This window comes from Xyrauchen texanus, chromosome 37 (assembly GCF_025860055.1).
Source record: "Xyrauchen texanus isolate HMW12.3.18 chromosome 37, RBS_HiC_50CHRs, whole genome shotgun sequence".
NCBI lineage: Eukaryota > Metazoa > Chordata > Actinopteri > Cypriniformes > Catostomidae > Xyrauchen > Xyrauchen texanus.
In genome coordinates this window covers 6,662,003-6,687,433 of record NC_068312.1, presented here as the reverse complement: position 1 = coordinate 6,687,433, position 25,431 = coordinate 6,662,003, and the positions used below count along the sequence as shown (strand labels likewise).

Here is a 25,431-nt window from a genome sequence, read left to right as displayed (position 1 = left end):
GGTTAAAGGTATGTTTCTATAAACAAAAAAGAACATTTCAAGAATAGAATAGAATGACAGACAGACAGACAGACAGACAGACAGACAGACAGACAGACAGACAGACAGACAGACAGACAGATAGATAGATAGATAGATAGATAGATAGATAGATAGATAGATAGATAGATAGATAGATAGATAGATAGATAGATTGTGGACGTGTGCCTTTATCCTGAGCATATAGCTTATTTAATATTAATGAGTACATGTGGCGTTTGCATCAAGAAACCTTACATCAAATAGGGGATGTTTTAAACGGGTGGGCGTGTCTTAAAAGAAGAAGGGGCGTGCTCTATGACTACTCTCCACGCTCGCAGCAGCGAGACGCTCTTCTGTGGGTCTCTGCTGGTACAGCGACGCCCTGGGACAGTAGCATTGTTTTCTCAGTAACGCCAAGAGGATCGGGAAAGTTTTAAGGTAATAAAGGGATGACGTCTATACATTTCTACAGAGAATCTTGGCATTGTACACATGTGATTGTTTCATTTTCGGTACTAGTGGTTTATTAAAAGGACCAGTGTTGTCGTGCGGAGCCACATGCTCCCGTTTAGACCATCTTTCTCAAACGATATGGAAAATATCAAATTATATTCATTTCTAAAACGGGTAATCATGCAACTATATTCTCCGTTATTGCTTGGTTTACAACGCATGTCTTTACAGCCTATTCTTGCATACACGTGTCTGCATTACATTTGTCAAAGGAGAACTGTAAACGACTCATAGTCATAACACTCAATACATTCAAATAATAGGCTGTACCATCATTATCAATAACCAATAATTCACTTTTATAATATAGGGGAGACTGGGGTTATTGCTAAATTTACACTTTCCTTAATATCTCATAGATTGAAACATTTCTACCTGCCATCTGTTGGTTAAGTAACATGCGTGTCAATAGTAGGGGGCTAACTATACCATTACCGTTGTACACATAAAGCAAACGAGAAAGACATAATAATATTGTATAAGAAGTGTGTAACAATTGATACATTGCTTGGATGCTTTTGTAACACTACACAATTATATTTACCCATTCAATTTCAAATAAGTGCACACACCAAAGTACTTATAATAGACCTATTTGCTTTATTACTACTTATTAATATCACTGAATAGTTTTCACCTGTATATGCTACTTATTCTTTTAGCTGCCTGGAATAATAAATGCAAAAGTCTTAGTGGAACGTAAATTGTGATTATTTGAATTTAGTTCAATTATTTTAAAGATTAAGAAGTCATGTACTTTTTATTTAAAGGAGCAATATATAACATTCACACCAAGCGTTTAAAATATTGGAGTTGTCTCCTCCGCCCCCTCCACAACAGACTCGAAGCTCACGCGGGTTGCCAGGTTGAGGACATGCAACAGGAATTAGCAAATTGACAATGGCAAGCGACGAGCCTTGCACTGTAAATCGATCAGCTAATTTATATGTTTGAACGTTAATATTGTTTTCAAATTTTAAACCAGCTTGTGTGGATTTTTGTATAACTCTGTCAATGTTAGCTAGAAGTATTGCTGGCTTCCATAGATTGCCGCTAATTTGTTTCAAGTGTAACTTGGCAACCAGGGGTGTCTAAATACTAATGGGCAGTGGGCGGGATCACAGGCCAAAACACAATCAGAAATGCAGGCCCGGAACAGAGTTTTCAAAGTAGAATATACTGGCTGTGGCATTGTTTTCGGAGAAGCCAGTATTTCAACTTAGCATGTTTCCTAAATCTTTTATAACATATTATTATAATTTTATGCTTTAGTACAGTAAATATATTACATATTGCAACTTTAATAATTGTTGTTACAATTGCACAGACCTCACAATGTAACATTTGTCATTGTCATATTAACTTCTAACCAACATCATACAGATAAAATATAAATATTGTACGTTTCAATTCAAAGGCATCAAAATGTAGACAGCAGAAAAATAATACCGGGCATTCAAAAACATTTTTATATCTTAAAATCAGATGTTTGTTTGAAATTGCCTAAAACAGTCTTTAAGGACTTTTATTATGTAATGTGTACACTAGAGAACACTGTGTAGATTACTGTATCCCACATTACAATGCCCTCGACTTCTCTTATCTGACTTATTTCCTGACTCATAACTTGAACTGACTGCCCCCCATATTTCTACAATGAAGTTCTAATTCAGAGCTATGGGTGTTGCTATATGTTTGCATGGTTGCTCTGGATGGTAGCAAAGCAGTTGCCAGGGTGAATGCTAAAGTCTGTTTGTTACCCCGAGTCAACTAGAACCCACCCTAATGTCTCCATGATGTCCTGCTGCAGAGATACGGGTGTTTCTATACAGTTGCTTGGGGTGCTCTGAATGGATGCTAGGGTGTGGCTGGACTGTTGCCAGGGTCATTCTTAAAGGCCGCTTGATAGCTCGAGTGACTCTAGACAACCCCCCATGTCTCTATTACATTTTGATCTGAAAATATCCCTCTCAGCCATTTTCCATGAAACTCTGGATGGTTGTTAGGGTGTGGCTAGGTAGTTTCTTGACTGCTTGCTAGCTCAACAGCCCACCCCCATGTCTTTGACATCTTACCTGGAGATATCATGTTGTTCCAAACCCAAATTACGTTCTATCTTTCATGGAATGCAAAAGGAGATGTTTAACAGTAGTTGACACTGCTCTTTTCCATAAAATGAGAATGAATGGTGACAGGGAGTACCATGAAATTAGTCTATATGAATTGTGTGATTATGAAAGCCATACATAGCTTTTATGTGAAGAAAAGACAAGTAATTCACAGATAGAAATCTCTTATAACTGCAGCTCTGAAATCTCATTCATGTTCAGATACAATATATATAAATATGCCGCATCAAGCCATGTAACACTGGTTCACTGCCAATGATGCCATCTTGTTTCTTGTAACCGATTGTGATGCACCAAATTTAATCATGTGCTTTTTCAAAGGAGACATTAAAAGAAAATTGAGATTGCCATGCTCCATGTGATCAGGTTGTCTAATGTTTTGTTGTGGTGTTGTTTAACCCCAGACACAGAAAACATGGTGAACCAAAGAGCAGACATCGGATGGCAGTCATTAAAGAGTGACTCAAGCGGGGCCAGTAACAGTGGAGAGAGCTCTAAGGAGAGCTCCAGGTGCTCCACCCCGGTACTGGATGGTGACCGTTCTGACCGCCTGCGGGACAAGATGAAACGGCGGATCGAGTCTGGGGACCGCTGGTTCTCACTTGAGTTCTTCCCCCCTCGCACAGCCTCTGGAGCCGTCAATCTCATCTCTAGGTTGGCAAGCAAAAATATGTCTGGTTTCCTTTTAGAATGAGTGAATCTCATAAAACCCATCAAGAACATGTGCAGGTCATATTTCACCCCACAATCAAAACAAAGACATCAATATTTATCCATTCCTACCATAGATATATACAATATAATCTTAATGGTCCTAAAAATGGGCTTAGATTTTTAGTCAAGTCAATTTATTTTTATTTGTATAGCGCTTTTACCAACCCACATCATTTCAAAGCAGCTTTACAGAAAATCATGCATTAACAGAAAATTAAATCTGTAATATCTATAAAGTCTTGAGTGATCATTGTGTAGTTTGATTAAATACGATTGTGAATTGTTTAAAAATAAGTAATTAAATAATAATTGTATTTAGAACCCCTGTGAGCAAGCCGAAGTGACTGTGGCAAGGAACACAAAACTCCATAAGATGTTGATTAATGGAGAAAATAACACTGGGAGAAATCAGGCTCACTGTAGGGGCCAGTTCCCCTATGGCTAAACAACATGAATATAATGCCAATATTAGTTATTTATATGCAGTGCAGGTCATGGTTTAAAACAAGTAAACTAAGTAAGTGTTAAGGGCCAGTGTTTAAGCAAAGATGTTGTATGAATTGTAAGATTAATGACTAATGTCTTTGAAGTTCATCCTGGATTAACTGCAGAAATTCACTTAGATGCATTGTCCTTTGTTAGTTGGCAGATGAATGCTTTTGTTGGCAAATCATTGAAAGTCTATATGAATATGAATCCCAAGGTTGAGACAGGAAAGCTAATAGAATAATATTAGCGTAGATGCCATTAAATTTTTTGCAGATTTATAGAGCATGATAAATGTTTCTGGTTCTGGCTTACCAAACTAAAGGAGCCTAATTGTGAGCTGATGGATAAATTAGGTGTATGCTTGTCTAAATAGATGGGTGTTTAGGCTAGACTTAAACTGAGTGAGTGTGTCTGCATCCCTAACAGTGTTTGGGAGATTATTCCATAGTTTAGGAGCCAAACAGTAAAATTATCTACCTCCTTGTGTGCATTTTGATATTCTAGGAACTATTAACAGGCCAGAATTTTGCGATCGTAATGGACGTGATGGAATATAGCGTGGTAGAAGTTCACTTAAGTACTGCAGATCTAGACCATTCAAAGCTTTATACGTAGTCAACAAAATTTTTGAATGAATACAAAATGTATCTGGTAGCCAATGTAACGATGATAAAATAGGCCTAATATGATCATATTTCTTGGTTCTAGTCAGCACTCTGGCTGCTGCATTTTGAACCAATTGAAGTTTATTTATTGAACTTGCTGGACAACTTTCCAGTAAGGCATGACAATAATCTAGTCTCGAGGTCATGAACGCATGAATAAGTTTTTCGGCATCAGCAACAGAGAGCATGTGTCGTAACTTAGCAATATTTCTCAGGTGGAAGAATGCTGTTCTACAAACATTGGTAATTTGATTTTCAAAGGACAGATTGGTATCAAATACAAAATATAATTTCTTCGCTGTTGAAGATGATGTAACAGAACATCCATCGAGAGTCAAAATATATTTTAGCTGCTTATTTTGAGAGGATATATAAGGAGAAAACTGATCATTGTGGCACTCTGTACTTTACTTTTGTTTGATTTGACAATTACTCGTTTACACAGATGGTAGTGGTAGCGGTCTGCTAAATAGGATCTAATCCATGCTAATGCAAGTCCACAAATGCCAACATAATTCTTAAGCCTATGAATGTTGTGATCTATGGTGTTGAAGGAAGCACTAAGTTCTAAAAGCACTAGAAGAGAAATGCAGCCATGATCAGATGATAAGAGCAAGTTATTTGTAACTCTGATAAGTGCAGTCTCTGTACTGTGATGAGGCCTAAATCCTGACTGAAATTGTTAATATATACTATTTCTCTGTAGAAATGAACATAGTTGAGAGGACACTACCTTTTCTAGTATTTTTGACATAAACAGGAGATTTCAAATCAGTCTATATTTAGCCAAACCAAAGTGGCATGATAACTGCCATTTTAAAGTTTCTTAGGACATGTCCTAAGGATAGCGAAGAGTTAATAATATTAACAAGAGGTTCTGAGATTACAGGGAATATCTCTTTTAAGAGTTTAGTTGGTATTAAATCTAACATGCATGTTGTAGCTTTTGATGTTTCGATTAGTTTTGTTAGCTATTCATGACCTATGACAGTGAAGGATTGAAGTTGCTGGTAAGGAAAATTCTGAGATTCTGTTTTCTTTGTTACTGTGACAGACAATTGCATAATTCCAATTTTATTTCTTATTATTTAAATTTTATCAGTAAAGAAATTCATGAAGTCATTACTATTGTGCTGTGACAGAATATCTGGTTCAGTCGAGGCTTTATTCCTAACCAATTTAGCCACAATATTGAATAAACACCAAGGATTGTAGTGGATATTTTTTATGAGTTTGATAAAATATGCTTACCTGGCAGCTTTTAGTGCCTGTCTGTAGCTACAGCCACTATCCTTCCATGCACTGTGAAATACCTCTAATTTTGTATTCTTCCACTTGCGCTCCATTTTCCATGCTGTTCTCTTGGGCATGAGTGTGATCATTGTACCATGGTGTGGGGCTTTTTTCTTTCATTTTCTTTAATCGAAGGGGGTGCGACACTATCAAGTATGCTAGAGAACACTGTATTTATATTTTCTGACTCTACTTCAAGTCCTTCTAGACTTTTTGGCTTACTGAGTAGATGAGATAAATCTGGAAGATTATTAGTGAAGCTATCTTTAGTGGTTTAAAGAATAGTTCTACCTGAATGATAGTGTGGTGTAGATTGAATAACATTAGCTGATCGCAGCATACATAAGACGAGGTAATGATCTGAGATGTCATCGCTCTGCCACAGAATTTCTATAGTATCAACATCAACTCCATACGACAGAATTAAATCTAGCATATGATTATGGTGATGAGTTGGTCCTGTTACATTTTGTCTGACACCAAGAGAGTTTAGAATATTGATAAATGCTAATCCCAGTCATTTTCATTATCTATGTGAATGTTTAAGTAACCAACAATTAAAGCTCTATCTACACTAACTACTAGATCTGATAGAAAATGTGCAAATTCACAGAAGAAATCAGAATACAACCTGGGTGATCTATATACTGTAGCAAGCACAAAAGACGGCAGAGATTTTTTTATTGTATCTGACAGTGTCACATTAAGCATTATTAGTTCAAAAGACTTAAACTTACAGGTGCTGGTCATATAATTAGAATATCATCAAAAAGTTGATTTATTTCAGTAATTCCATTCAAAAAGTGAAACTTGGATAATGTATACATTCATTCCACACAGACTGATATATTTCAAGTGTTCATTCCTTTTAATTTTGATGATTATAACTGACAACTAATGAAAAACCCCAAAATCAATATCTCAGAAAATTTGAATATTGTGAAAAGGTTCAATATTGAAGACACCGGGTGCCACACTCTAATCAGCTAATTAACTCAAAACACCTGCAAAGGCCTTTAAATGGTCTCTCAGTCTAGATCTGTAGGCTACACAATCATGGGGAAGACTGCTTCTCGGTCAAAACTGACTGGAAGAGTTTTCATGTAACTCCTTTTCTTCCAATACGTGTGTTTCCCACAGGATTTTGTGATACTATGGAGGGTGGACCTCCGACCCTCTAGGGGGGTTGGGGGGCATGCTCCCCCTTAAGATAATTTTGTATATTTTAAAGTTAAATACTTCCATCTGGTGCACTTTGAGAGCAAAATTATGAGGCTAGTTTTGTGCTCTTGTAAACAGTTTTGTAATCTTGTAAACAGTTTTGTGCTCTTAAAGCTGCAGTAGGCAACTTTGAAATAAATTGAATTGTAAGAAACAGTGCCCCCCATTCTTCCCCACTTACCCGACCCACAATTTTCACACAGAGCTAGAGTCTGTGGTGCTAATAAATCTCTCACAGGGCCTCATTTAACTTAGACAACAGGTTTATATATATATAAAAAAAAATTGTTAATGAATAAATACTACCTAATGTAGCTTTAACAATTTCATGCTCTAATGATTCTGAAAAGCAGGGTACACACTAGGGATGTCAGTTCAGTTTCTTATTTTTTTAATGTTACCTCAGACAGCTAACGATAGCTAGCTAGTGAAGCCATAAGCACTGTAAAGTTATAATAATTAACCTAGTAACGCTAACGTTAATTTACGTTAATCATCATGATTCTAACTTTGGCAGTAATATTATCTGTTTGCTCTTGTACACTGATGATGATAAATTGTGTGTGGAGTTGTGTATAAATGCAGTGTACATTTAATGTAGTTAACAACCCTCTACGATCATGTTGGAGATAAAAATCGTCAATGGCTAGTACATTTTTGTTTTTACTCACCAGACTTTTGACCACGTGTAAGCAAAATGTAACAAAAAATATATTAAGCAAACTGAGAGAGGGGGCCTCTTCATATCTATTCACACAATATAGTATATTGCAATTTTTATTTTTGATTTTGCTTTATGATTTTAATCACATTTTAGCTTTTTAAAAATTTCACAATTTCACATGAAATTGCATTTTTGATAACAATACAAGATGTCGTCACTGTTTGAAATTTCATACACTTTTTAACAAAACAATTCACAAGGTGGAACCTAATAATGAAAATCATGGTTATAACATTTGGCTGACAATGAATTATCAAACAAATAATTGTGATTATGATGATTAATTGCCTGTTTTAGGTGTTTCACGACTATGATGATTAATTACCATACAAACTCACTGTGTGCTTCATGCACACAAAGTCATTTATACAAATTTAGCTTTGTTCATAAAATATAACAAGGGTATGATTTCCTTTTCGGCTTCAATAACACACGAATGACAGTCAAATATAAAAGTATCAAATTTAAAATAATTAAAATTATATATGAATTATCAAAATATGTATAAATATCTAAAATATCTCTCTTATTTGTCCGATTTACCTTTGATCCATTGGACTTTTTCAATGTTTTGTTTTCTTTTGTAACCCAGCCAACCTGTATAGCTATTATATTATATTGTATTATATTATATTATGCAATAGTCAAATAGTTCTGCCTTAAATTCTTCACTTTCATACATTATTTTAAGGCTCTCTGATTAACTCACAAGCCCTTATTTCTCATGAAGGAAGACTTTGAGATTCTGTTTCTTGCATTTGATCTGCGAGTGATTTGCATCACTGGGTCTCACTGCTACACTTGCCATTTTGCCATTTGCCAACCCTCCTACCTCAGGGCGTCCTTTCCAGCACCCCGGTAAAACGGCCGGCCTGATTCACGGCCTCAGGGGGCTTTAAGTCCATGTTCTCGGGCCACCAGCCCACCGGACTCTTATCCTACCCTCCTAGTTCACAAAAAAAAGGAGGTTTTCACTCGGTGGGGTCAGCCTGTGTGTTCAGTTCAGAACAATGTGTGTTCCCCTGTGCAGCTCTATGTCGGGGAACCTCCCTGTGCTGGAAGTGTTTACAGTGGGGAAAAAGTATGAGAGCAGTGTCACCACACTGTCACTATTACATCTCTTCCACTCATTCAATAAAGACTTCGGTGTTTCACAAAAACACAAAAAATCAAATGAGTCCATTACAGAGTGTGAACATCTCCGAGAGAACATCTCCGATAAGCGCTTTCCCGGTTCATGTGGGATCACTTGCGAGTCACACAACAGCTTGGCAGGCTGTGTCGGCTCCTGAGTGGGTGATTTGAACCATAATGAATGGGTACAGACTCCAGTTTGCCAGGAAACCTCCGCCTTTCGGTGGCGTTATCTTTTCTCACACAGAGAAGAGCGCTTCTCACATTCTGAAAGAAGAAATCTCCTCCCTCCTCACGAAGGGGCGATTCACGTAGTACCCCTAGATCAATGCAAAAAACTCCTGTTATTTCCTAGTTCCAAAGAAGGACGGCTCTCTCTGTCCTATTATGGATCTCAGAGTGTTAAACAAACATTTGAGGGAATACAATTTCAGAATGTTAACACACGCCACACTCGTGCACTCAATACATCAGAACAACTGGTTCACATCAGTCGATCTGAAAGATGCTTTTTTCCACATCAGCATCTACCCCCCCGCACAGGAAATGTCTTCGTTTTGCCTATCAGGGCATATGCTACGAATTCACAGGCCTCTCGCTGAGTACAAGGGTGTTCTGGTTATGTGTGGAGGCGGGCTTAGCGCCGCTGAGAATAACGGGTCTAAGGATCCTAGCATACATAGACGATTAGTTAATCATAGCCAATTCCAAGGAGAAAGTGGTGCAAGACACTTGCCGTGTGCTCACGCACATCACATCTCTTGGGTTCAGAGTGAATGTGAACGAGAGTGTTATATTCCTGGGTCTGGAGCTGAATTCAATCTCCATGCGTGCGCGCCTTTCACAAGCATGCGTTCACTCTCTAATGAATTGTCTATCGCAATTCAAGGAGGGGACGAAAGTGCCATATTGAACATGTCACAGATTACAGGGTCTTATGGCATCAGCTATTCAGGTTTTGACTTTTGGGCCTTTCTATGCCTTTGGGAATGAGGGCATTCATGAAGTGGGTTTTATCCCTCCACTTCAGCCCATTACGCGACCTCTGTCGCTCTGTTACAGTGACGCACTCGTGCACAGCAGCCTTGCACCACTGGAGGAGCGCAGACAAGTACGCACATGGAACCCCTCTCGGGGCTGTTATGTTGCGAAAAGTGGTAACGACAGATGCGTCCTTAACAGGGTGGGGAGCCTCTCAGGAGGGCAGGACAGTGAATGGTTCGTGGCCGAGCGAACTTCGTTCAGCCCACATAAATTATTTGGAGCTCATGACTGTATGAAAGCTCTGAATCATTTTCTGCTCCGCTTGCAGGGGCATCATGTGCTCATTCGCTGTGACAATACCACAGCAGTGGCACATATCAATCGCCAGGGCGGCATGCACTCGCCCAAGATTCATGCCCTAGCTCACAGGCTTTTAGTGTGGAGCAGGAGGCACTTCCTGTCGTTATGCGTAACCAATGTTCCAGGCATTTTGAACAGGGGCGCGGACCTTCTGTCGAGGGGGAACCGCTCTACGGAGACTGGCGCCTCCACCCCCAGATAGTGGGCATGTTGTGCGAAAGATTCGGACAGGCAACCTCTCCAGATCTCTTCGTCTCGTGCAAAAACTCCCATTGTCCTATGTTCTTCTCACTAAAGACGAGGATGCACCCCTCGGCGTGGATGCACTAGCCCACCCGTGGCCCAAAGTGCTGCTCTACGCATTTCCTCCCCTGTGCCTGTTAATACCTACCCTGGCCAAGGTGAGAGAGCAGGGCCTGTCCCTCATTTTGATAGCACCCAGGTGGCCCAAAGCACCATGGTTGGCAGAGATAATTCCTCTTCTGCATGCCCAACCATGGCCCCTCCCTCAACACACAGACCTGTTGTCTCAGGCGAACGGGAGATATATCACCCCCACCCGGACAGGGTGGCTCTTTGGGCTTGGCCCGTGAGAGGACAAATTTAAGCTTGATGGGGCTCCCCCCATGGGTAGTTACAGAACGCTAGGGCCTCCTCCACAATATCCCTATATGACTGTAAGTGGCAAGTGTTTGAAGGGTGGTGTGATGGGCGTGGTTCCACATCATATCAGTGTTCAGTCTCTGATATTTTGTGTTTTTTACAAGACCTTATGGATAAAGGCAGGTCTTTTTCCACTATTAAGGTCTACCTGGTGGCTATTTCTGCTTGTCATTTTTAGTTTGAAGGCTCAACGGCAGGGCAGCACCCCCACATTTGTAGATTTATGAAGGGTGCCTGCCGTTCTCTCCCAGTTACTAGGATAACTGTTCCTGAGTGGGACCTCTCTATGGTGCTGTAGGCTATATGTCAGCCGCCTTTTGAGCCCCTGGGAAGCATTTCCCTAAAATTGCTGTCTAATAAAATTGTCTGTCAGCTAAACGTGTCAGTGACCTGCATGCACTCTCTGTTCATTCCTTGTGCACTAAATTCTCTCTTAGTGGAGATAAGGTTTTCCTTAAGCCTAACCCGGCCTTTATGCCAAAATGCTTCCCAGCATTCTCATGTGAGGTAATGGAGCTTTCCGCTTTTCACCCTCCTCCTTTTTCATCTTCGGAGGATCAGAGGCTGAATGAAGGAGTGGTGGTGGCGTAGTGGCTAAGGCACAGGGCTGTTAATCAGAAGGTCGCTGGTTCAAACCCCACCGTCACCACCATTGTGTCCTTGAGCAAGGCACTTAACTCCAGGTTGCTCCGGGGGGATTGTCCCTGTAATAAGTGCTCTGTAAGTCGCTTTGGATAAAAGCGTCTGCCAAATGCATAAATGTAAATGTAAATGAATGCTCTGTGTCCGGTCTGTGCCCTGTGGGTTTTCTTGGATAGGACCAGTGCTTTTTGGAAGAGTAATCAGCACTTTATCCCATTTCTAAACAACGCCTCTCGCATTGGCTTGTGGAAGTTATAATTTTGGCTTATGAATCTAGGGGAGTGCTACCTCTATGAGCTTAAATCACACAATTGAACTTATATGTAAAATAAGCACATTTTTTGTTACCTTCACTTCACAGTAAAAAGCAAACCTGAATATTAATGAAAAGGCTGCTGTGTGTCATGAAATAGGGGCATCTGCTGCCATCTGTTGGGGAGAAAACATGACAATTTCTTAGCAGTGACAAGTATAGCCTATAGGTGGCCTCAGTGTTCATCTTATCTCAGTTCTGTAACTTAATTTCCAGATATTATCACAAGTTATACCTCTCCAAAGAATGATATGATTTTTATCAAAAAATAAAAAATCTAATTGTTGAAAAATGACCAAAAACAGAACTTGAGGTTTAAACAAAATTGAAAGGCCAAATTTAGCAAACACCAAAATAAACAAAAATTCTAAACTATAATAACCTTTAACTGTATACATATTTGTGAGATTCACACAATTATATGTTACAATAATCTTGTTCAATATCTTGTTCTTGTGTGTTAGATTTGACCGCATGGGTTCTGGCGGTCCTCTCTTCATTGACATCACCTGGCACCCCGCTGGAGATCCTGGCTCAGACAAAGAAACATCTTCCATGATGATAGCGAGCACAGCAGTCAATTACTGCGGCCTGGAGAGCATCCTGCATTTGACATGTTGCAATCAAACAAAAGAGAAGATCACAACACATTTAAACAAAGCCAAACGGCTCGGCTTAAAGAACATCATGGCTCTGAGGGGAGGTACGACGTGATGTTTTCAGGAGAAAAAAAAACACTTCAAGGTTTAACAAAAAAAGACAACATGGTTATGTTCAGAGTGGAAAACTAGCACACTGCTCACAGCATACTGTGCAGGATACATTTAATTTTTTTAAATAGTATGTGAAACCATATACATTGTATCTGTACATTATACAGTTTATTACACTGCTAGTTTTCAAATAAATACATGGACATTAAATATTGATTTTAGTTGAAATTAGTTGATTATATGAGAAAAGGAGAGCGTGGAGTGATAAAAGCGACAGTAATCTATGAAGTAAATCTATTGCATGGGACAATGTTATACAGTTTAGCGCTCTTTTTTCAAAAAGATCTTATACATTTTTTTTTAAAACATCCCATGTTTTTAGTATTATTCTATGTTGTCATCACACGACCTTAATTTTATTTTTTTTCTCCCAATTTGGAATGCCCAATTCCCAATGTTCGCATCTCAGCTGCCTCCGCGTCTGAGACCGTCAACCCGTGCATCTTATCACATGGATTGTTGAGTGTGTTACCACAGAGACATAGCATGTGTGGAGGCTTCACGCCATCCACCATGGCATCTACGCACCCCACCGAGAGTGAACCACATTATAGCGATAACGAGGAGGTTACCCTGTGTGACTCTAACCTCCATAGCAACCGGGCCAATTTGGTTGCTTAGGAGACCCGGCTGGAGTCACTCAGCACACCCTGGGATTTGAACTAGCGAACTCCAGGGGTGGTAGCCAGCATATTTTACCACTGAGCTACCCAGGCCCCAACGATGTTAAATATTTAATAAAGGATTTACTTTTGGCAGTCCAATCAAATAATGTGTAAAAGAGATGTTAAAAATCATAGCTGGATATTACTTCTGGTTTATTTGTCAAACTGGAAATGGAAGGCCAAGTCGAGCATATTACATTACATATGGCATAAAAAGTTAAAAGACAGAGACAGAGAAGCAAAAGGAGGTTCAAAAAGAAATTGTGCTTTCGTTGCAGATCCTGTTGGTGAAGACTGGGTGGAAGAAGACGGAGGTTTCAACTATGCCACAGATCTGGTCAAACACATTCGCTGTGAATTTGATGACTACTTTGATATCTGTGTTGCAGGTGAGAATTACACTGAGAAAACGTTGTGTTTGCTGAGGCATGCATCACTAATAATATTGCTCACAATTTGAACAAACCCTAACCCAAACTTGTCCCCCACCGGTTGTGCTATAGACATAAATGACAAATCATGTGGCCTGTTGAGGAGAGGTATTTTATTACTTTTCTAAGTAATCAGGCTTCTAATTTTTGACTGGTGGATGATTAAACCGATGAAAAAATCCCATAGACTTACATTGAAGGACCCAAGCCATATCTAGAGACAAGGGCCCATATTCACAAAGATTTTTACCTTACCACTAGGAGTTCTCCGATATGTTCCTAGCGGAGAGTTTCTGCTTAAAACCTATTCACAAATGTGCTAAGAGCAAGTTTTCTATGGAAATCCTAAGGTAAAAGTAAGGCAGAGTTGACCTTGTTGCTATGGATGATGTCATTTTCTATAAATCCAGTCTCTTAAATTGGGCAAAGTGATTGGTAGATGGGGAACTTTTATTTGTCAGCAAATTAATTATAGACAGACAGTGGGAAATGTATATTATTATAGTTTTTTTGTAAACTGCCTTTTCAAAAGACTACAAGCATAAAATAGCTGTGATTAATACAGAACTCACACCGAAGAAAAGACAAAGGAAGGTTGTTGCTTTTTGCACGAAACACATAATAAACCGTTAAAATGAATTAGGAAGTATGGGAACAAATAGGTTTCCACATTAATGTGGCATTTCCTTTGATTTACTGAAATATCAAAGCGTGTGAGAGTGGCAGGGCGGAGGGCGGGGCCGGGTCGTGATCATACACACCCGGTCCCATATTAGGCTAATCAAGCCTCCAAGAGGGATAAAGGTCGACTGCAGAGGATCGTGCAGGAGAGAGAGATCATTAACGGACATGTCCGTCACGATCTCTCTCTCCCGCACCACCGTCTATCATCTGCCTTTATCCCTCTCAGAGGCTTAATTAGCCTGATAAGGGACCGGGTGTGTATAATCACAACCCGGCCCTGCCCTCCGCCCTGCCACATTGAGAAATGATGGCATTCACTTCTCCTAAATACAGTCGCAGAATAGAGACTTGGGGTTGGACTCCTTTGGCTAGTAAGCAATCACCTAGCAACCTCACAGAACTTCCTAATAACTGCATGGCACTAAAACCCACTCAGAACACTTTACAACAGCATAGCAACACCTTGACAACCACACGTAACACCTTTGCATTGTGGCGACAGATTTTGCACAGGCTTTTCTTCAGTAAACGTGTTTGTTCATTATGATTTCTGCATGATTGTATTATTCCTCTTTTGTAAGTCGCTTTGGATAAAAGTGTCTGCCAAATGACTAAATGTAAATGTGACTCAAACTTTCCACGTCTGTAATGACAGGTTACCCCACAGGCCATCCTGAAGCAGAGAGCTATGAAGAAGACCTCAGGCACCTGAAGGAGAAGGTTGATGCAGGTGCACACTTTATAGTCACTCAGCTCTTCTTTAGAGCAGAGACCTTCCTTAAGTTCGTCAAAGACTGTCGGGCCAATGGCATCACCTGCCCCATTCTGCCAGGCATCTTCCCCATCCAGGTACAAAGACACATGTACACACCCACCACAGGATATTGAATTGACGTTTAAATTGAATTGGCCACAGCCACAGGATGTTGAACTGGAATTTGAATTGAATTGGCCATGGCCATGTGATGTTGAGTTGCAATTTGAATGCAATTAGCCACACTCATGGGATGTTGAATTGCAATTTGAATTGAATTGGCCAGGCCCAGAGGTTATTGAATTGCAATTTAGATTGAATTGGCCATGCCCAGAGGTTATTGAATTGCAATATAGATTGAATTGGCCATGCCCACGAGATTTTGAATTGTATTGGAATTTGAACTGAATTGACCATGCACATATTTGATTGAATTGGAATTGAATTGGCCACATCCACAATAAATTGAATTGGAATTTGAATTAAATTGGCCATGGCCACGGGATGTTGAATTGGAATTTTAATAGTATTGGATTTTGAATTGAATTGACCATGCCCAGGTACAGTATTTTGAAATGGAATTTGAATAAAATTGACCACACCCATAATATATTAAATTGGAATTTGAATTTAAATGAATTGACCACGGCCACAGGATGTTGAATTGGAATTTTATTTGAATGGGTTACGCCCATATTATATTGAATTGGAATTTGAATTGGTCACTGCATCAATATATTAAATTGGAATTTGAATTTGTGTTCCATGGCCACAAAATATTTAATTTGAACTGAACTGGCCACATCCATGGGATTTTGAATTGAATTGGCGACGCCCATATTATGTTGAATAGAGTGCAACAGTGCCCCATCCACTTATTCAGCGTCTAGGTTCCTGAATTATTTTTCCTATTCATTTTGTGAACTTGTGACTACTGACATGGTTTTCGGTTGCCAATAGAAACGTGCTGTTCGCAGTCAGCTATTAATAATTAATTCAGCGAGACATTACATAAATTATAAGATGTGTGCTATTACTTTTTTAAGCAAACAGAATTAAAAATTTTCATCTGGTGGTCAATAAAATGGGTGAAAAAATGTAAAAGACTTAGATAGACTGGACATAGCCGAGTCATATCTAAAAACCAGAATATCATATAGAGTTCAGGAGGGGCTCATTCCAATTCGGCAGGTAAGCAACCACTAAACAACCACCCAGAATACAATCGCAAGTTAGCATAGCAACGCCCTGTTAAGCACCCACAACAATAGTTTTTTTTTTTATCACGCCAAACCTTTTTCATGTGCAAAGTTCCTCTTTTTGCACTTAAATGCTGTCATTAATATGAAACTGCAGTACATATCTTACATTCTCTGCTCAGGGCTATCACTCTTTGCGCCAGCTGGTCAAACTGTCCAAATTGGAAGTGCCGGAGGAGATCACGCAGGTCGTTGAGGCTATTAAAGATAATGATGCCGCCATCAGGAACTACGGCATCCAGCAGGCGGTGGACATGTGCAAGGTTCTGCTGAACAGCGGAGAGGTGCCGGGACTCCACTTTTACACACTCAACAGAGAGGTGGCCACCATGGAGGTGCTCAGACAGCTGGGTTTATGGGCAGAAGATCCACGGTGAGTCACTTACAAATGTCATCTTTCTTTTTGTTTCTCCATTATGATATTTCTTATTCTTTTGTTTCAGGTTGAAAAATTACCCATTCTGTGACATTTCACATATCATATAGATTCACATTTACACTGTTCCGAAATGTTCTTTAGGCGACCTCTGCCCTGGGCCATCAGTGCTCATCCGAAGCGCAAGGTAGAAGATGTCAGGCCGATCTTTTGGGCTTCACGGCCTAAGAGCTACATCTACAGAACACAGGACTGGGACGATTTCCCCAACGGAAGATGGTACAGTTCTGAGTTCTGAGCTCTTCTGTATTAATCACAGCTATTTTATGCTTGTAGTCTTTTGAAAAGGCAGTTTACAAAAAAACTATAATAATACACATTTCCCACTGTCTGTCACACTTCAACTCTGTTTGTATGGGTACTTCAAGATTTGTGAATTAAAGTGTCTGCCTCTCTATCAGGGGTAACTCCTCTTCACCTGCGTTTGGCGAGCTGACAGACTATTACCTGTTCTACCTGAAGAGTAAGTCTCCTAAAGAAGCCCTGCTGCAGATGTGGGGGGAGGAACAAACCAGTGAGGAGAGTGTTTATGAAGTCTTTACTAACTACATTACAGGCCAACCCAACTGCAATGGACACAAGGTAGAGTAATGTCCAGCCAACATCAGTAGGAATGGAAATCGTAAGGTATTTAATGATTCTGGGTCTGATACCAATTCCACTTAAAGGATTGTTTGCCCTAAAGGAAAATTCTGTCATTATTTACTCACCCTGATGTTTTTTTTTTTACATTTTATAAAAGGGAATACTAACTTTGGTCTGTCAAGCTTCAAAAATGAAATAAAAAAACAACATTATTGCACAATAGAAATAACTTTTTCTCTGCTTTTATGGTGTTTTTTTGTCAGAGTGTCTGGGTGAACTATTCCTTTAACAATTTCAATTCCTTAAAGGGTTAGTTCACCCAAAAATGAAAATTCTCCCTTCATTTACTCACCCTCCTGCCTTCCCAGATGTGTATGACTTTCTTCTTCTGCAGAACACAACTGAAGATATTTAGAAGAATATCTCAGCTCTGTAGGTCCATAAAATGGCTAAAACTTGTTGAGCTTTAAAAAGCATATAAAGGCACCATGAAAGTAATATGACTCCAGTGGTTTAATCCTTCAGAAGCAATATGATTGGTCTGGGTGAGAAACAGTTCAATATTTAAGTCTTTTTTACTATAAATCTCCACCTTTGACAAGCCCCAACCAGTAGGTGGCAATATGCATGAAGAATGTGAATCGGCAAAAAACAAAAGAAGAAAGTTGAGATTTATAGTAAAAAAAGGACTTAATTTTTGACTTAAAAACAGTAAATATTGATCTGTTTCTCACACACACCTATCATATCACTTCAGAAAACATGGATTTAACAACTGGAGTTGTATGGATTACTTTTATGCTGCCTTTGTGCTTTTTGGAGCTTAACATTTTTGGTCTCCATACACCTGAATTATACGGACCTACAGAGCTGAGATATTCTTCTAAAAATCTTAATTTGTTTTCAGCAGAAGAAAAAAATTATATATATCTAGGATGGCATGGGGGTGAGTTAATGATTAGAGAATTTTAATTTTTGGGTGAACTATCCTTTTAATGGTTTTGTTGCATATTTGTCCTAAATACCCTTAGAACGTGGTGCACGTTAAATATACTGTGTGTATATGTTGAATGTATGTATCATATCTATGTGCTTCCTGTAGGTGATGTGTCTGCCATGGAACGATGATCCTTTGGCTCCAGAGACCAATCTGTTAAAGGATGAGCTGGAGAAGGTGAACCGCAGAGGTGTACTCACCATTAACTCTCAGCCCAACATTAACGGCAAAGCCTCCTCCGACCCCATCGTGGGCTGGGGCCCTGCAGGAGGATATGTCTTTCAGAAGGTCAGCAAAACACTATTCAACACTGTTAAAGGAATAGTTCACCAAGAAATATAAATTTGGTCATTATTTACTCACCTTTATGTTGTTTCAAACCAGTATGACTTTCTCACGTTTGGTCTCACCAAATATTGATTTAGTTTTTTTTTTGTTTACTGGACTTTGTAAGACATTAATTGATAAATGAAAACTTTTTATGCCATTAGTTTTGAAGACATCATCACTCTTCAAAATTTTTCACCAATGCCTAAAACATTTGCACAGTACTGTGTGTGTGTGTGTATGTATGTATGATATATATATATATATATATATATATATATATATATATACAGTGAGGAAAATAAGTATTTGAACACCCTGCTATTTTGCAAGTTCTCCCACTTGGAAATCATGGAGGGTCTGAAATTGTCATCGTAGGTGCATGTCCACTGTGAGAGACATAATCTAAAAAAAAAATCCAGAAATCACAATATATGATTTTTTAACTATTTATTTGTATGAGACAGCTGCAAATAAGTATTTGAACACCTGTCTATCAGCTAGAATTCTGACCCTCAAAGACCTGTTAGTCTGCCTTTAAAATGTCCACCTCCACTCCATTTATTATCCTAAATTAGATGCACCTATTTGAGGTCGTTAGCTGCATAAAGACACCTGTCCACCCCATACAATCAGTAAGAATCCAACTACTAACATGGCCAAGACCAAAGAGCTGTCCGAAGACACTAGAGACAAAATTGTACACCTCCACAAGGCTGGAAAGGGCTACGGGGAAATTGCCAAGCAGCTAGGTGAAAAAAGGTCCACTGTTGGAGCAATCGTTAGAAAATGGAAGAAGCTAAACATGACTGTCAATCTCCCTCGGACTGGGGCTCCATTCAAGATCTCACCTCGTGGGGTCTCAATGATCCTAAGAAAGGTGAGAAATCAGCCCAGAACTACACGGGAGGAGCTGGTCAATGACCTGAAAAGAGCTGGGACCACCGTTTCCAAGGTTACTGTTGGTAATACACTAAGACGTCATGGTTTGAAATCATGCATGGCACGGAAGGTTCCCCTGCTTAAACCAGCACATGTCAAGGCCCGTCTTAAGTTTGCCAATGACCATTTGGATGATCCAGAGGAGTCATGGGAGAAAGTCATGTGGTCAGATGAGACCAAAATATTACTTTTTGGTCATAATTCCACTAACCGTGTTTGGAGGAAGAAGAATGATGAGTACCATCCCAAGAACACCATCCCTACTGTGAAGCATGGGGGTGGTAGCATCATGCTTTGGGGGTGTTTTTCTGCACATGGGACAGGGCGACTGCACTGTATTAAGGAGAGGATGACCGGGGCCATGTATTGCGAGATTTTGGGGAACAACCTCCTTCCCTCAGTTAGAGCATTGAAGATGGGTCGAGGCTGGGTCTTCCAACATGACAATGACCCGAAGCACACAGCCAGGATAACCAAGGAGTGGCTCTGTAAGAAGCATATCAAGGTTCTGGCATGGCCTAGCCAGTCTCCAGACCTAGAGAATCTTTGGAGGGAGCTCAAACTCCGTGTTTCTCAGCGATAGCCCAGAAACCTGACTGATCTAGAGAAGATCTGTGTGGAGGAGTGAGCCAAAATCCCTCCTGCAGTGTGTGCAAACCTGGTGAAAAACTACAGGAAATGTTTGACCTCTGTAATTGCAAACAAAGGCTACTGTACCAAATATTAACATTGATTTTCTCAGGTGTTCAAATACTTATTTGCAGCTGTATCATACAAATAAATAGTTGAAAAATCATATATTGTGATTTCTGGATTTTTTTTTTTTTAGATTATGTCTCTCACAGTGGACATGCACCTATGATGACAATTTCAGACCCCTCCATGATTTCTAAGTGGGAGAACTTGCAAAATAGCAGGGTGTTCAAATACTTATTTTCCTCACTGTATATATATATATAACTCAGCAAAAAAATAAACCTCCTCTCAATTTCAACTGCTTTTATTTTCAACAAACTTAACATGTGTAAATATTTGTATGAACATAAAAAGATTCAACAACTAATACATAAACTGAACAAGTTTCACAGAAATTGAATAATGTGTCCCTGAACAAAGGGAGGTGAGGTGGGTTGGGGGGGTCAAAATCAAAAGTAACAGTCAGTATCTGGCGTGGCCACCATCTGCATTAAGTACTACAGTGCATCTCCTCCTCATGGACTGCCCCAGATTTGCCAGATCTTGGGAGACGTTACTTCCACCAAGGCACTTGCAAGTTCCCAGACATTCTTTGAGGGGAATGGCCCTAGCCATGGCTGGTAGTATTGTCATGCTGGAGGGACATGTCAGGATGAGCCTGCAGGAAGGGTACCACATGAAGTCTTCCCTGTATCACACAGTGTTGAGACTGCCTACAATGACAACAAGCTCAGTCCGATGATGCTGTGTCACACCGCCCCTGACCATGACGGACCCTCCAAATCGGTCCCGCTCCAGGCCTCGGTGTAACTCTCATTCCTTCGACGGTAAACGCAGGTCCGACCATCACCCCTGGTGAGACAAAACTCATCAGTGAAGAGCACTTTTTGACAGTCCTGTCTGGTCCAGCAGGTGGGTTTGTGCCCATAGGCGACATTGTTGCCGGTTATGTCTGGTAAGGACCTGCCTTACAACAGGCCTACAAGCTCTCTCAGCCTAAGATTGAGGAATTGTGCATTACTGGTATAACTCGGGCAGTTGTTGTTTCCATTCTGTACCTGTCCAGCAAGTGTGATATTTGGATGTACCAATCCTGAGCAGGTGTTGTTACACGTGGTCTGCCGTGAGGAAGATCAGCTGTCCTTCCTTTCTCCCTGTAGCACTGTCTTAGGCATCTCACACAGTACAGACATTGCAATTTATTGCCCTAGCCACATCTGCAGTCCTCATGCCTCCATGCAGCATGCCTAAGGCACGTTCACGCAGATGAGCAGGGACCGTGGGCATCTTTTTTTTGGTGTTTTTCAGAGTCAGAAGAAAGGTCTCTTTAGTGTCCTAAGTTTTTATAACTGTGACTTTAATTGCCTTAAAGTCACAGTTTTCATTCATTGTTTATGGTTCATTGAACAAGCATGGAAAACTTTGTTTAAACCCTTTACAATAAAGATCTGTAAAGTTATTTGGATTTTTACAAAATGATCTTTAAAATAGTGTTTTTAGAACTTTTATAATAGAATGTTAATAGAACTTAGTTAATAGAACCTATATACTTAGCAAAAAAGTTCCTTTTTTTGCCTTTTTTTTTGGAAAATGAGGAATCTCAAATGCTTTTGGAATTGGTTTACTCATATTTTTCCCCCTTTATTCAGCATATGTTTTACCTTTTGATATCAACAGGCATACCTGGAGTTTTTCACATCAAATGAGAATGTTACTGCGCTTCTGCAAGTGTTAAAGAAATATGAACCTCGTGTGAACTACCATATTGTCAATGTGCAGGTAAAACACCAGTTAAACCCTTGAAAGGACCAGACTGTATTATATAATATACAGTTTTTACAATTGACATTTTGAAATCTTGTTTGTAGGGCAGGAATATTACGAACGCTCATGACATGCAGCCCAACGCTGTGACGTGGGGGATTTTTCCTGGACGGGAAATTGTTCAGCCCACTGTGGTGGATCCAGTGAGCTTCATGTACTGGAAGGTGACTGCAAGAGACTTTTTTTTACAAACACTAGTCAGTCGCCACGATGTCTACACTCTACATAGGTAGCTAGCAGCCTTCTGAGGCAGTATCCTTACCGAAATGGAACATCATAAGTAGAGACGGCATAGTATGCTTCTAAATGAGGAAAACGTGATGTGAAAATGAGTGTATTCAGACACAGCTAATGACAAAGATACATGTCATCTGATCTGACCACTCAGACGCTCAGACAAATCTTGTGGTTTGGATTGGATTAGTAAAAAAAAATATTTCTATGTGTTTTTTTTACTGTTCAGAATACAAACAACGAAACAGATGTGTCTGTCTGAACAAAGCTTTTAAGGACTTTGCACACCAAAGGCGACACGATTATTAGGCGAATTGCTGATGAATGGGTTTTTCACATATAGCGATGCGAATGATGATCGCGTTACACATTCACGACTTTACAATAGCGCCACGCTAATTGGCAAGCAATTTTACCCCAGTACAGAAGGTTGCACAAAGCACCTTTCAGCTAATCTGCCCAAGGCCCATCACAGATGAGGAGAACGACAAGTTTACATACAAACGGGTTTGCTGGCAAGCAGAACGGAAAAAAGAAAACAGATTTCTCTACAAGGTGCAGCAGCGTTGACGAGTTTCATTTTGATTTGCCCAACGAGAAATAAAACATTTGAGACACTCGAGACACATTTTGAGAAATCTTTGCGAAAGTTTGTGTTTGTTGTGCAAAGGCCTTAAAGGGATAGCACACCCAAAAATGAAAATTCTCTCATTTACTCGCCCTCATACAATCCCAGATGTGTATGACTTACTTTCTTATGCTGAACACAAACTAAGATTTTTAGAAGAATATCTCAGCTCTGTAGGTCCATACAATGCAAGTGAATGGGTGCCAACATTTTGAAACTCCAAAATGCATTTAAACGCAGCATAAAAGTAATCTATAGGACTCCAGTGGTTTAATCCATATCTTCTAAAGCAATATAATATGTGTGGGTGAGAAACGGATCAATATTCAAGTCCTTTTTTACTATAACTCTCCACTTTCACTTTTCTTCATGCATATTACCACCTACTGGGCAGGGAGGAGAATTTATGGTAAAAACTGACTTAAATATTGATCTGGTTCTCACGCACACTTATCATATCACTGAAAAAGATATGGATTTCCACTGGAGTATTTTATGCTGACTTAGTTTTTTTTGGAGCTTAACGTTTTTTGCACCATCCACTTGCATTGTATGGACCTACAGAGCTGAGATATTCCTCTAAATTTGATTGTGTTCAGCAGAAGATAGTAAGTCATTCTCTGAATGGCATGAAGGTCAATAAATTATGAGAATTTAAATTTTTTGGGGAACTATACCTTTAAGGAGTCCATAAAGTTTAAAAAAGGAGGTGTTAAAACAACACCATCTATGTGTGACACTTCCAAAGTCCCCATTCACCTCACATTTAAACATACTTCAGGTTTAGACAACCTTGACACTCTTACGAGCGCACTCGCCATTATTAATTCACTGATAAGAGCCGAGATAAAAATGTAAAGATAAATCAAACTGATCCCAGTTGTGTCTGTTTCACAGGACGAGGCGTTTGCGCTGTGGATTGAACAGTGGGCAAAGCTGTACGAGGACGAGTCGCCTTCCCGTATGATCATTCAGTACATCCACGACAACTACTTCCTCGTCAACCTCGTGGACAATGACTTTCCTCTGGACAACTGCCTGTGGCAGGTCATTGAAGACATGTTTGCTCTGCTGGACTCGCCTCAAGAAACTCTGGACGAGGGAAGCAGATTGTAGCATAGCAGTACAGAAAAGTCTGTCAGCGCTGCAGTTTGATCCAGAGACCTCAACTTGCAAACACACAGTACTTTACTGTAATGACACACAATATAGACAGATGTGTTTTTCAGAGCACTATATGAGACAATGAACTTTAATTGACCATTAAAGGAATAGTTTACCCAAAAATGACAATTCTGTCATCATATACTCACCATCATGATGTTCCAAGCCTGAATGACTGTTGCACACAAAAAGAGAAATTTAGAAGAATTAATTGGTCATTCAATGCAGTTGCAAAGAATGCAAATGCACAATGAAAGTAGTCAAAATGACTTGAATTTCAAGTGTTCTGAAGCCATACCATATACGAAACCAAAATTTAAGTCGTTATTCACTGAAAATGTTTATATCTGTCCATGCCCGTGTTGCATGGAAGAAAGAAAGTCATGAGTGTTTGGAACAGCATGAGGTTGAGTAAAATATGACAGAATGTTTTGGTGATGTATTGCTTATGAAGGCAATATAGTTTTTTTTTTTTTACATTACAGTTGTAGCAATATGATTTGAATTCACACTACACAAAAGATTATTTGCCTTAATATGTGATGGAAGTTGAATTGGCAGAGGCTACTTCGGATGCAATTTCTTATTTTTTAAGCTATTTTTAAACTATTTATCGAACCTATTCTGGATACTGCATATGTTCAGTATATGACTGTAAAAGCAAGAAACTGCCTGCTGTATGTATGGCAGGTGAAATGTGTGGACCCAAAATACAGTACATGCATACTGTACTTCACTAAGACTATAGGTGAATGTGTAAAAAAAACACAAAAAAAAAAAATTATTTTTTTTTTATTTTTGCATAAAAAAATGCCAATTTTAGGACCATTAATTTCCCCAAAATTATCATTACTGTAACACCGATGTTTTACTTTTGTGTATGTCATTTCCGTTTTCAATTATGGAGGCCAGGTATAATTTGCATTATGAGATTAATGAGATTCACCCTTATGGTATTTTACTGTCATGAGAGAACTGCTAGCAGAGGAATAATTGGCTGCATGATGACTGGGGCAATTTGTGATTACTATTGAAATCAATAAAAGATGCATGTTGTGCCCTTATTTTTTATGGCTCTTTTTCCTATGTGGCCTTTTTCTCTTTTTACTAGTAGTCTGAGCATTTGTATTCTGCTGGCAATATATAGCTCAATAAACCATGTTTTCC

The 25,431-nt window shown here is 39.4% G+C and overlaps 1 protein-coding gene across 1 annotated transcript; it reads left to right on the top strand.

The window, feature by feature from the left end:
* Positions 1 to 340: 340 nt before the first annotated feature.
* Positions 341 to 25,431, top strand: mthfr (methylenetetrahydrofolate reductase (NAD(P)H)). The gene is made up of 12 exons (XM_052108463.1): positions 341 to 459; positions 3,068 to 3,317; positions 12,330 to 12,568; positions 13,582 to 13,692; positions 15,074 to 15,267; positions 16,554 to 16,804; positions 16,952 to 17,086; positions 17,269 to 17,449; positions 18,555 to 18,737; positions 22,092 to 22,193; positions 22,283 to 22,402; positions 23,998 to 25,431. Exons 2-12 carry the CDS (start codon positions 3,079 to 3,081, stop codon positions 24,214 to 24,216), a joined length of 1,974 nt encoding a protein of 657 aa, XP_051964423.1. The 5' UTR covers positions 341 to 459; positions 3,068 to 3,078; the 3' UTR covers positions 24,217 to 25,431.